This window comes from Malurus melanocephalus, unplaced genomic scaffold, assembly GCF_030028575.1.
Source record: "Malurus melanocephalus ecotype Western Australia unplaced genomic scaffold, MMel_1.1 scaffold_48, whole genome shotgun sequence".
NCBI classification, from domain to species: domain Eukaryota; kingdom Metazoa; phylum Chordata; class Aves; order Passeriformes; family Maluridae; genus Malurus; species Malurus melanocephalus.
In genome coordinates this window covers 2,125,387-2,138,132 of record NW_026623280.1, presented here as the reverse complement: position 1 = coordinate 2,138,132, position 12,746 = coordinate 2,125,387, and the positions used below count along the sequence as shown (strand labels likewise).

The 12,746-nt window shown below is 35.6% G+C and overlaps 1 protein-coding gene across 2 annotated transcripts in view; it reads left to right on the top strand.

Annotated features, from left to right (window-relative positions):
* USH2A (usherin) overlaps positions 1 to 12,746 on the top strand; it is a 367,630-nt gene that overhangs the window by 184,869 nt on the left and 170,015 nt on the right. For both annotated transcript variants that reach the window (XM_057365137.1, XM_057365136.1), the window contains 3 exons: positions 2,378 to 2,525; positions 8,802 to 8,953; positions 12,676 to 12,746. The exon at positions 12,676 to 12,746 is cut by the window's right edge and continues 92 nt beyond it. In XM_057365137.1, coding sequence (XP_057221120.1) covers positions 2,378 to 2,525; positions 8,802 to 8,953; positions 12,676 to 12,746 — 371 coding nt within the window. The remainder of the gene's footprint in view (positions 1 to 2,377; positions 2,526 to 8,801; positions 8,954 to 12,675) is intronic.

Sequence of the window (12,746 nt, the reverse complement as noted above, 5' to 3'; positions counted from 1 at the left end):
TCTGTGATAGGTGGGTTAGAAGATCTAACTGTCCTTGCAGCTTTGAAAATGACAAGTCTGAAAGTGCATGAAAAGCCCAATATCTGTGAGGTGTGATGGCTTTTTAACAACTTTTGGATCAAGTTACTCAAGTTTTGGATCAATGTACTTTTGGACAAGTACATAGGACTTGTAAGAGTGGTTTGAGAATAATGTAATATTACAGTTTTGTAAGTTATGAAGATTAAACATGACCAAATATTGCTTGTATACTTTATGAAAGGAAAAAAAAACCCTAAAAACCCCCGACAAAAACCAAACGCACAAAAAATGTGAATCAAAAAACCTGAAATATTTAATGTTTCATATATAATTGAACTGAATTTCAATAAAACTTAAAATAAAAAAAAACCCCAAACAGCTGTCAACAGTGGGTACTTGAATAAATTATTCCTTTTTTTTTTGTTAGAATGGAATATTTCTATCAGCTAGAACTTTTTTTATTTTTCTTATTTCRTAGGTACTATTAACTTTCATTTTGTATCCTTCCAAAACTGGTTTTGGTTTGTGTGGAAAACTGACTTATCAAAGATTGCAGCTTGAGCAGGGGAATCAGGAGCCTCAGCAGCAGAACTTTCAGCAACTCACAGGCTGCTTGCTTTAACTTTTGTGTGATAGTTTAATGTAGCTACATTGAATGAGGTTAAGAAAATGTTTATCTTTGCATGCTGTTACCAATTTTCTGAATTGAATGCTGCTATTTAATATGCAGCAATTTTATTCATAAATGAGTACAACAGGTTCTGTAAGTGAATCTGATGCTTCTTTTCCGAAAGTCAGCCAAGAAGATGTAAGGTCATGTCTCCATGGATTAGTGCAAAGGAACTTGKTTKTGTTCTGTCCATGCTCTAAGCTGGSTGAATGTGAGCCAGGCCAGTCTGAAAGCAAATGGAAAGCTGAAAGGCTGCTTCTAGTAGGCAAGGTGTCACTCTGGTTTGTATGACTGAAGTGCTTTTGTATTGAAATATGAAGCCAGTATCTCAACAGGATGCTGCTGTGTGGGTAAGCTGGCTCAGGTTATAGGTGGGGCATTGTTGTGTGCTGTCTGATGTGGTTTGGATCYGTCCTTTGGCTGTGCAGTTGCTTTGGTATTTTTCCAGATTATACCTGAAATCTGTTTCTGAGAGTRGCACAATGAGACCCAGTCTGGGTGTAAGTTTTTGTGACTTTTAGCATCACTGGATGGGATTGCCAGTTATCCAGTCCATTTGGATACACAGATCTAAAATCCCACTTCCTGAAAGGMAGATGAGCACTCTTTTACTGATTTTCATTAGAAGAAGCAGGAACTTCATATCCCAGTAAATTTCAGAGTTACAAAAATTGAGCTGCATGACATTTAAGAAATAAATGAAAATGGAAAGGCTGCTGTTACCAAGCCCTTAAATGGAAAAGCCCTCCACTGCTGAAGAAGGCCTGGTGGAAATTAATTAGCAGGTCAGTAAGGAATGAATGAGAAAGAGGCCTTCCAGAACAGGTCTTTATGGCTTCTTCATGAAGCCAGTAGAAGTGAAATCATTCAAAGAYTGCTCTGCTTCTATGGAAGGATAATTTTCTTAAATATTTTACTTACCAAAACACTAATATTACCTGAACATCCATCTAAACTGACTTTTTTTTTATTATTTTGGGGTTTTTAAAATAAACATTATAATATTTAGAGTCAATGACATTTTTTGATATTTCCAAACCTGAGGTTGCATTTTTTCATCTTTTTTTGATAGTTCAGACAGAACAAGGAGTCATTTCTTAGTTGTACTGGATGTGTAATTTCCAGTGATATCAAAACCAAAATAATTGGCAGAGCATCACACGGACCATGACTGTGTGCATGCAAAACTTTAAAAGCCTGTTATGTGGGGTTTTATGCATTTTTCCCTGCACATTGCAGTATTTTATTATCATGCAAAATACAGTAATTGTCTGGTTAATATTTTGATATCTGGCAACTGAAATACAAAATTATTTTTCTTTATTTTCCATAAAYATGTAATAATAACAACTAATACATACTGCTTTACAATAGAGGGGTTTTTCGCTATTATAATTCTATAATATAAAAACTATAATTTTGCATGTGCTCTGGGTGCTGTTGTGAAGTGCAGAACAATGTTTTAGCTGTAGCATAAAAACTAARCGTCACAAGTTRTTATACATCCTTTTGTTATTTAAGAAAAGAGGTAAGCAACTCTGTGCTAAGAAAAGTATCTTACCTGAAAATCACAGGCTTACTAAGTTTAGATRTGGAAGAATAATGACATTTAGGCAAAAAATATAATTGCCAAAATTATTGGTACTGCATTGAAACATGTTTATTTGTTCTGATTAATTTTTCAAGGCTTGCACTGGAGGTGGATGCTCGATAAGTGAAGCCAGCACGGCTGTGACAGACGAGAGTACACCAGAAGGTGTTCCTGCTCCAAAAGCCCAGTCACACGCATCTGACTCCTTTAACATCTCATGGACTAAGCCTGAGTATCCGAATGGTAAGTGAACTCTTTTAGCCTCAAGTTAAAAAGATGATTAGTAAAGGTAAATTAATATTCTAAATGGCAGCTTATATGTGGTGCTTAATTTTTAATGATCATTTTAGCACATAAAATACCTGAGATAGTATCATTGTCTGCAGCTGGGAGATTGTGGTTTTCAGCCCGTCGCGTGGTTTCAGTGGCTCAAAAGTGCTCCCTTTTGATAGTTCTTGTGTACTGCATCTCATTGTTTAATGTTTTCCAAGACAACTGAGCTGAGCAATAGGCATTCTTGGAGAATATCAGTCTACGATGTTAATTTCACCCTCCAATAAAACATTCATTTCTTTTACATTAATTGATATGTAATAATAATTAGATTTGTGTTCTGCATACTTATCATAAAGTTGTACATTTCCATGGCTGTGAAAGTTGAACAGTATATTTCCTTTTGTTTAGAAATGTTTTCCATTATGATATAGCCATGTGTGAAACTTTAGACAAATTTTACTTTTATAATGGGTTTTCAAGGTATCATTCACCTTGGAATTCACTCTGATAATATTATCATGCATGTAACAATTTAAATCACTGCAGAGGATGCTATGTTGGAATCACTGGATTTGAAGTATCGCAAATGTTTTTCTTCTTGGTTCATGATATTGATGTACTTCAATCTATATAATTGTTTCTCCCAGTGGTTTCATGACTTTCATTTTGTCCTGCAAGTTTTTTCCCACTTCCAGTTGTGATAAAGCACATCCTACTTCTTCAACCTCACTAAAGACATTTTAAATGACTCCCCCAAAAGTGGTCATTGTATTCTGTAAGGTCTTACATTAAATTTAAAAAGAAATAAGAACATGTCATCTGTTAAATAATGTATTTGATAATTAATGGTTCTTTGTATGGAAGTCATTGTGGAAGATTTTGCCTCCTAGGCCCTTAGAAACTCTCTAACCCTGTTTCTGAAATCTCATCAGCATATGTGGTAAAGGCAAGGAGGCAGGAGAAAAGGGAAGGGCAAGGGATGAGAGGGGAGAAAACAGGAAGAAGGTCATGTATGTGGTTTAGTGCTAAAGTCTGAATAATTTTCACTGAAACAGGCTTTTTAATAGTTTGTCTCAGGACCTGATCCTGTTGTCCTTGCACTGTGAAAAAAAACCCCAAAAGTTTATTGAGTGGTTTAACTCATCAAAGAAGTATTAATATATCTGTCCATATGTATTTATGCATGCATATCAAAAGTACAGGATAAAGACCTAAAGTTTAATAAATACATTTCCACAAGCTTCCTTTAAAACAACTAAAAGTTGGAGTACATGAGTTTATTTGGGTGTTGTATCTTGTTAGTGCAGCAATTACTGTGTACAGCTCGCCTCTCCTTTTAAATACAATCAACAGCTTGCTAGAGAACAGCTGTAGGTGCACCCTCAGCAAGTCTGCAGATGTTTCCAAACTGGATGGGAGTGTTGATCAGCTGGAGGGCAGGAAGGCTCTGCAGGCCAATCTGGACAGGCTGGATCCATGGGCCAAGGCCARTTTTATGGGGTTCAACAAGGGCCAGTGCCAGGTGCTGCCCTTGGGTCACCACAGCCCCAGCAGCACCACAGGCTGGGGCAGAGGGGCTGGAAAATGCCCCAGTGGAACAGGACCTGGGGGTGCTGGTCAGCATCTGACTGAGCTGAATGAGCCAGCAGTGCCCAGGTGGCCAAGGGGACCAATGGCATCCTGGCCTGGATCAGCAATGGTGTGGCCAGCAGGAGCAACACAGGGACTGTCCCCTGTACTGGGCACTGGTGAGGCCACACCTCGAGGGCTCTGTCCCGTTCTCGGCCCCTCAATGCAGGGAGGGCACTGAGGGGCTGGAGCGTGTCCAGGGAAGGGCAGCAGAGCTGGTAAAGGATCCGGAGCACAAATTCTGTGAGGAGCAGCTGAGGGAGCTGGGGGTGTTTAACCTGGAGATCAGGAGGCTCAGGAGAGACTTTATGCTCTCTACAACTGCCTGAAAAGAGGGTGTAGCTACGTGAGGGTTGGTCTCTGCTACCAAGAAACATTGGATAGGACAAGAGGAAATGGCCTCAAGTTGTGCCCAGGCAGTTTAGATTTATAATAAGGAATATAAGTTTCTAAGGAAAATTTCTTCCCAGAAAGGGTCACCAAGCACTGGAACAGGCTTCCCAGGGAAGTAATTGAGTCCCCATGCCTGAAGGTATTTAGAAGATGCATAGATGTGGTTCTTCAGGACATGGTTTAGTGGTGGATTTGGCAGTGCTGGGTTAACAGTTGGGCTCCATGATCTTCAAAGTCCTTCGCAACCTAAATAATTCCATGATTTTCTAATAATATATTTTCTCATTCTCCATTTTTCTATTTCCATCCTTTTCCCCTTTTCTTAAAAAGAATTAAAAAAAAAAAAAACAAAACCCCAACGGCAAATAAGCTCTAAAACTTTTGGCTGAGCAAGTGCTTAATCAGGAAGGTTTTCATTGTTGAGTGACTTTGTTTTACTCATTCTCACATCTTTTGGGCTGCCTTGTGGSCACATTGTTTATTATCTCTCTCTGTGCCAGTGTTTTAAAACTGTGTAAGAGGCTGAAAAATACCATAGTTGAGAGGACTAAAATTGGAGAAAGACCAGCAGAAGGTACTTTCCCTAAAGTCTTCTTACTTCAGCATTCTACTGATGCATTCTTGGTTTTTCTGGTTTTTTTTTTTTTTTTTTTTTTTTTCAAAAGCAGAAAAACTGTTTCCTGCTTTTAACTGAATAGGTTTAAACTTAGTGTGCTTCAGGCTGCCTGACATTAAGTAGTGCTTTTCAAAAATACAGAACTTGGCTTTGTTTCAGGTGGAAACCTCAGAATTGCAAAGATTTGCATATCATAGGTTGTCATTTCCTTATTAGATCTCTGAGTCCATTCCTTTCTGTCCTGCCTCCTTTCGTCTGCTGCTCCATGACAGATGCTTCAGTTTATTTCCGTGGGCTGATGAGGCTTTTCAGCTTCTAATGGGTGTGAGGGCTGGCTGGGGTTTGGACAGAGAGACTTTGCTATGCTTTTGTGATATATATGGGGTCCAGCTTGCCATGAATTAGAAAAAAGTTAAGGAGAATTAATGTGCTACCCTTGAGGCTGAAGGTGGCAAACAGGATTAAAGGCTACATGGCTTCTTCACAATGATGGCACAGTGAGGGCAGTCAGGCTTTGGGATAAGGGACCATCTAGGCTCATGTTATCCAGATGTGGGTATAAACTTTGGGGCTACAATTTTTGTTGCATTTAAGGCCAATTTACATTATTTTATGGAAATGAAACTATTTCATGGAAAAAGGGGACATTATACGCCTAATTCTTGGTTGGAAGTTACTTTAGAAATATCATTTATGGACCAAGTAGGAAACAGACTTTATTTTAAAGATGGCATGTTGAATATATGTGAAATACAGACTTTTTTTTTTGTTTTATTTTCAAACCAACATTGAAATGGTTATGGGACATGGCCCAGATTCTGCCATTCTGTACATACCTGTCACACATGTAGGTAGATAGTAGATAGTATAAGTAATATTGACCGTTTAGATGAAGGCAAAGTATGAAGAGGATTGTGAAATCATGTGTCATCAGATACTCTGTTTTGACTGTTCATTATTAATCAAAACGATCTCTTCTTCAGAGCACACTCATTATGATCTTGCCATGAAGGTCGAGATGTGCTCTTTTTAAATCCTTTCACAAAAAAGTGGCCTTTTTTCTTTTCACCTGAAAATTTTCCTTAGATACTAAATCTCAAAAACTTCATTTTGTGTACACATCATAGATAAAACCAACTGTATCTTCCAAGGCCATGTGGAATTTTGTTGGAAATATTAGGTATAGTGAAAACTGATTTATAAAATTATTCAGTGAACTAAGCCAGTACTTGTTCCTGCAAATCCTTGTGCTTAGGAGAGATGACTGGTGTTTGTAGTCAGTGAAATTGATGTAGGTAAAAGTATGTTTGCTTAAGATTTGACCTCTAGATTGCACCTTAAGAGTAAAGTGCTTGTAGTACTTTGGATTCAAAACCTCTTTAGTGTCTTGAATATCACTGACACATTAAATGGCCTCACACAGAGAGAAGAAAGGAGGAGGAAAAAAGGAAGACTGGATACATTTCTTTAAGTTTAATTTGCATTCTTGGATTTCTATTCAAAAGTGAAACATAATTGTATATGGACAATAGAGATTTTGTCTTCAGTGAAATTAAGATTTGACCTAGCTTAATAATTATGAAGAAACTGCATCTTTTCATGGTGACCACATGTTGATCAGGAAGTCTTGTAAATCACAAAAATGTCCTATGGTCTTCAGTATTTTACGCATGGCAAACTTCAGCAATATCTAGCAAGTCTCAAGAAGTTCATTAACTTTGGGCCAACTTKGAACTTTTTCTCAGTATGCTTTGGAAACCTACACTAGTGAAAAAGGGAGACAAAGTTATTTATCCCTGGTAAAAAATAATTATTGCCTAATTTAGAGAAATGGTTTCACATTCTTCTGAAATGTACTTTTTTTCATTTGTCCTGAAATGTCCTTTTTTTTTCTTTCTTTTCATACTGGAGTTTTCTCCATCAGTGTCCTACAAAAACGCATCCTGAATGTCAGCATTCGCATTTTTCCTCTGAGATAAAGAAAAAACTTTAAATATATATCTATAKATACAGAAATTTATTTATTTAATGTAGGACAAATATCAGCCATTAATGTTACTGCTTCACAAGCAACTAGACACAGAACCACAAGGGATTTTTGYTTTAGCAAGCCTGTCAAATGTGGTAAGATTGATAGTGTGAGATTTTCCAGGACTTCCTCCTACACACATCTCTGCTGTCTGTGTTGAGTTTAGCCTCTCACTTTTCTAGAAGAGAAAACAATTGAGGAGTCTGTGAATCATTTCACCGTACTCAGCTCTGCACTGGTTTAGCATATAAATCTTTTGAAGAAGAACTCTTCAAAGCTCAGCTGAAAAAGTTGTGTGTACACTCTTATTTACAAAGCAGTTCTCCATTTAACAGAGGGGAAAACAGTTTTTCAATTTCAAACCAAACCTTCCCYTCTGTAGTTTCAAAAAATCCAGTTTTAAGGGAAGTAATGGTGAGCTGAGCTGTATTTTTACAGTAAAAGTTGTTTTCTGTAATGGAAAGTTTAGAAGGCATACTCTGAACTAAAATAATATCAAATGAATCCTATAATTTTCTATTTATTCACCTTAAGATTTCTCATTGAAATAACTTYTGAAAAGGGAGAATATTTGGATGTGGGAAAGATGGAGGAATAGCTCTKAGAAAAAGTACTCCTTTGTGAGCTTGATGTTCAAAGACTAAGCAAAGCTGTAAAATTAAGTCTTTAGTTCATTAAATTCAAAACACTGTACAGGATTTGTTATCCTACCATGCACTTTTGGAAGAGCAAAGTTATAGAATTTATTATAAATGAGATAAAAAATCACTTGCAGTTTTTTAGTTAGTATTAGCCAGTTGTACAAGAAGGACCATTCTGTCCTCTGTCTAAAAATCTTGCTAATGTTTCCTTTGAGTTTCCAAATAAGTTTTCTTTCTGTAGATCGAATAGGCAGGGAGTAGTTTCCTTCAGGAATTTTTCTGCACCATATTAAGCAGGAAACAGTAATCATTACTATTTTGTGGTTTCATTTAGAAAAGTGGGTAAAATTTTCCAACCACCCCATCCTACMCCAAATTGATAAATAATATTGTTTGCTGGCAAAAGGCCGAAAATCTGAGATTATTATAATAAAGAATAAGTATTAATAAGGTGTTTTGTGTGACAAACTTACATGTTACTGATTTATTATAGTTATAGTACTGCCCTGAGTTCTCCTTCTGCATTTTAATTATATTATGGATTTTGTTTCTAAGTCTAAAGCTGTTAAAATGTGAGGTGGTTGTGTGTCTTTGTTCTTTGAAAAGCCATATGCAGAGTAGGCTTTGAAACAGAATTGCCTCAGTTTCCGTCATTCCAAGGTGATTTGTCTGCCATTCAGAAACAATTTTTAAGGGGTTTTCCTTGGAACAGTGTAATTGTTTTAAGATATGCAATCCACTTGTGAGCTATTCAACAGTTAAAGAAGGAAAAGTGTGTTTCTTCTGAATTTTGCATGTTTAGTCATGCTAACCAGTGTCTGCCTAATTGTAAACAGTTTGAAATAAAACTACTACTGGCTTGATGTCTGTAACATTAGTTTTCTTCTAAATCCTGTAGCTTTTGCAATACTGAGTTTTCTCACATTGTTTTACAGGTATTATTACTAGCTACGGATTGTATATGGATGGTGTTCTGCTGCAAAATTCATCACAGCTCAGTTGTTATGTTGATGGACTTGCTCCTTGGAGTCTGCATTCCTTCAGAGTCCAGGCATGTACTGCAAAAGGTTGTGCTTTGGGTCCACTGGTGAGTACCTTAATTTACATTCTGGAAGTGTAATAAATGTCAGATGACAGTGAATATCAGAGTAAATGGTGATGATTCACTCTGGGCAGTACTAACCCATCTGGCAAAACGTGACATTTAAAAAAAATCCCGTTTAAGAGTTGCTAAAGATTCAATAGGTCATTGTTAGGCACCATTCCAAAGTAGAGCATAGGTGCAGTGAAGAAAGGCAAAAACGGAGGCTGAAACACACATTATTGAAATTAAATGGAGTTAATATGTTAGCAAAGTGCAGGTGTGCTTTAACCAGATTTATAAGGATGTATATAAAGAAAGAGTTACTGTTCCAGTAATGAGCAAATTTCTAGCTGCCTGACTGAAAGGACTAAAGTTAATTTGCGAATTGCAGGAGCCAGAAGTGGCAACAGGAGCAAGGAAAATATGGTAATTCATAAATCTTTTGAATGCAAGTATGTGATCAAAATGTACAGATCAAAATCTGTTGTACTGGACAGATTTTAACAGTCTTGTATAAAACCCCATTTTTTCAGGATTTGAGAATGCAGGAATATTAAATTTGGCATGTGAAATACAGATCTTCTGAGTCTTTTTTATTTTGTTAAAGGTTTTTAGACATATAGGGAACTGATAAATCTAGTATGATTTCATAGTACAGTAGCTGATGAATTGCCTGGAATCATATCTACTATACTTGGTTTTGTTTCCAAGCTGAAAACAAAACTGAAAAAGAAGCTTCTGTTTATTCTGGGATTTAACATTTTGCTTAATTCAGCTTTATTTGWAGACTTTAAAATTTGATAAAAAGAAAAGGAAGGAAAAAGGGACATATTTGGGTGGTCTTTGTGTTTTTCTTTCTATTTTTTTTCCATGCAATTGGTTTTGTATCTGGAATGAACTTCCAGGTTTTATTTTTATGATATAATTTGTTAGTCACATTTCCAGTATTATTTCCAAGATTGCTTTCATTCAAACGTTGTCTATCTGCAGAAGACAATTAGACTTTATAACCATTAAACATTTAATAGCCTTCTCTCCTTTGAAGAATATTTACTCTTAAAAGCCTGAATGGCTTTTTGCCAGTTTTTCCTGTACATTTTTTTACAACTTCACATAAGCACCCYAAAAGCAAACCTTGTTTTAAGGTATTTGATGTGCAATAACCTAATCCATTGTGTYGGTAGTGATGTTTAAGACAATCATTACCAGACTTTGCATACAGATGTAATATGTATGTTTTCTGTCCTACTGTCCTAGCAAATAGGCATCCAAAGGACAGAAAATAGCACCAGCAGTTAGGGTTTTAAAAAATATTTTTACTCGTCTTTTTTCACATCTCCACTGAACTACAGAATTGTAACTTGACTTTTGGAACAATTCAAAGGGTTTGCTGTAGCTGATACTCATCTGCATCCCATGATCAGTACATAAACTGTTTTCCAAAGCCAGTGATCCTTCTCTAATCACAGGAACTGAATACATCTTGATTTAGGCTCACCTAAGTGCTGCCAGGACATTAAAGCACTGCATCTTCATTTGATTTTCTAACAAAGATTTTCATATCAATTACAGAATAGATATAACACTTAAAAAAAAAAAAAAAAAGAAAACCTCATGTTTTGCCTCTGCTCTAAATAGTATGGGAAACATCTCCCAGCAGTAAACTGATATGCTTCCAGCTATTTTTGTTGCTGATCTTGTGCTTGATGTGCCCTAATCGATCAAGGAACATCATGTGACATTCCCCTAAATATGGAATTTGTCCACCTCATGTTCCTGAAGGTGGCTCTGAAGATCTCACTTAGTTATGAGAGCATTGGCTGTTATTCTATTTCAAAAAATTCTTGTTCTACTTAGGTAGTTTTTGTTAGACTTTTTTTTCTGTGACTATGATTTATTTCATAAATAAATGAGATGCAAATTGTTAAGATGTAAATTAAGAAAAGCTGGATTTTAATCTCTTCCTATTAGACCCAAGACTGCTTTCATCTGTTCTAATTGTTTGGATGTTGTTTCCTAAAGAGGGAAAAAAATGGATTATTAAGAAATAGTGTAACCCCAATAGATTCTTTAGAGAAATTCAGAAGAACTAAAATTATGCTAATCTTGAGATGTGTTACCCCTTGAAATGCCTTATTAATAAATGGGAATGTTCAGTACTGAATATTTCTCATCTTAACCCATTGCCATTAAACTTAAATTTCTGGTTTTTAGTTATATATATGCTAGTACTTCTCCCACTATTGTAATGCCTATCCTATGATTTGGTGTCACTTATATGATATCAGAATCTTTATTTTAAGTTATTAATAAGCACATCTGAAAATATACAATTGTGTATAAAGTAATGTTTAGAAAAAATAAATATGAAATAGGTTATCTGTGTCATATATTTATAGAGCATGATATAAAGCAAAAGGTACAGACACAATACACAATACAGCTGTTGCAACTCTTAAAGATGTGATACAGATTGCTGCAAATTCATATTATTTTAAGATTTTTTTCAATCCTCTTTGGTTGTAAAAAATAATTTTTATTAATTTCTTCATGTTTCTGATGTTTCTGATTGGTACCTGCAYTTAATAGCACTTTACTGGAAAATATTTTGTTTAGAAAGCACAGTTTAGTCAAATCCTTACATAAGGATGTTTTTGACTGAAACATACAAATAATCAGTGTGGCACTGATCCAATAAATCTATGAAGTATTTGTTTATCTTTAAGCATGTACTTTATCCTGTTGACTTTACTGCAGCTTATCAATTAAATATAGCAAAGTRTATGTTCATGTTGCTGTGTTGGTGTACATCAAAGATGTAGCCTGGCATATGTACACAATAAACTTTCCAAATTTTACATGCTAAAAAAGTCCAACATTCATGTTTCAAGGACAGAGAAAATATGTTTGGTTATTTAGATGACAGAGCAGGTGTGGCAGATTAAAAATAGCATTTATTAGCACTCCCATGAACCTGCAGCTGAGAGGCACTTACAAAGGTGTGAAACCATCTTATACCTTAGAAAACACCAAATAAATAATGTATGAGAAACAAACTTGTTGCCATAAATAGCATAATAGCAAATTATTTTGTTTCAAAGTACTGAATGTGTTGTATAACTTAGGAAATTTCAATACAAAATTTCTATAATAATAAATAAGTATTTATTTGCTTACATTACAACTCTTTCATATTCAGTACATTATCCAGCTATTTTATATTTCATTTTCTCTTAAAGGTTTACTTTTTATTGTAGCTTAATTTTATTAGCTGAATGTAGAAGTTAATTCAGGGAGCAACCAATATTGTACAAAGGATTCTTTTTAGAATSAAATATCTGTAATAATTCACTACAGTGTTTAAATGCATGTTACTTGCAGTTGTCTTTTTAAATTAAGAAACAGAAAGTTGCGTAGCCTTCTATTGCTGCTTCCTTTCCTTATGCCGAGCTGAGATCATGTAGCCACGTAAGGTGCAATTGCGTTTTCAAAAAAAATAATGTGTCATTCATTTCCAGTATTTATTTCCTATTCCTTGCAGGAGTTTCTATTTAAAGTAGGTTAGCTGYGGACAGCTTCAAACAAATGTAGAGGAAAGGACAGCAACATGCTAAAAATTAAGACGGTGTTACTTTTTTTTWAAATTGAGAAAAACGTTTTCTTAAAACTTTGCATCTCTCATTCCTTCTGTGGCACCAAACTTGCATTTCATGTTGAATTTTCAGGTAGAAGCTCGGACCACTGAAGCTCCCCCTGAGGGAATGGTTGATGTGTTTACTGATGYTGATGGGTCCAA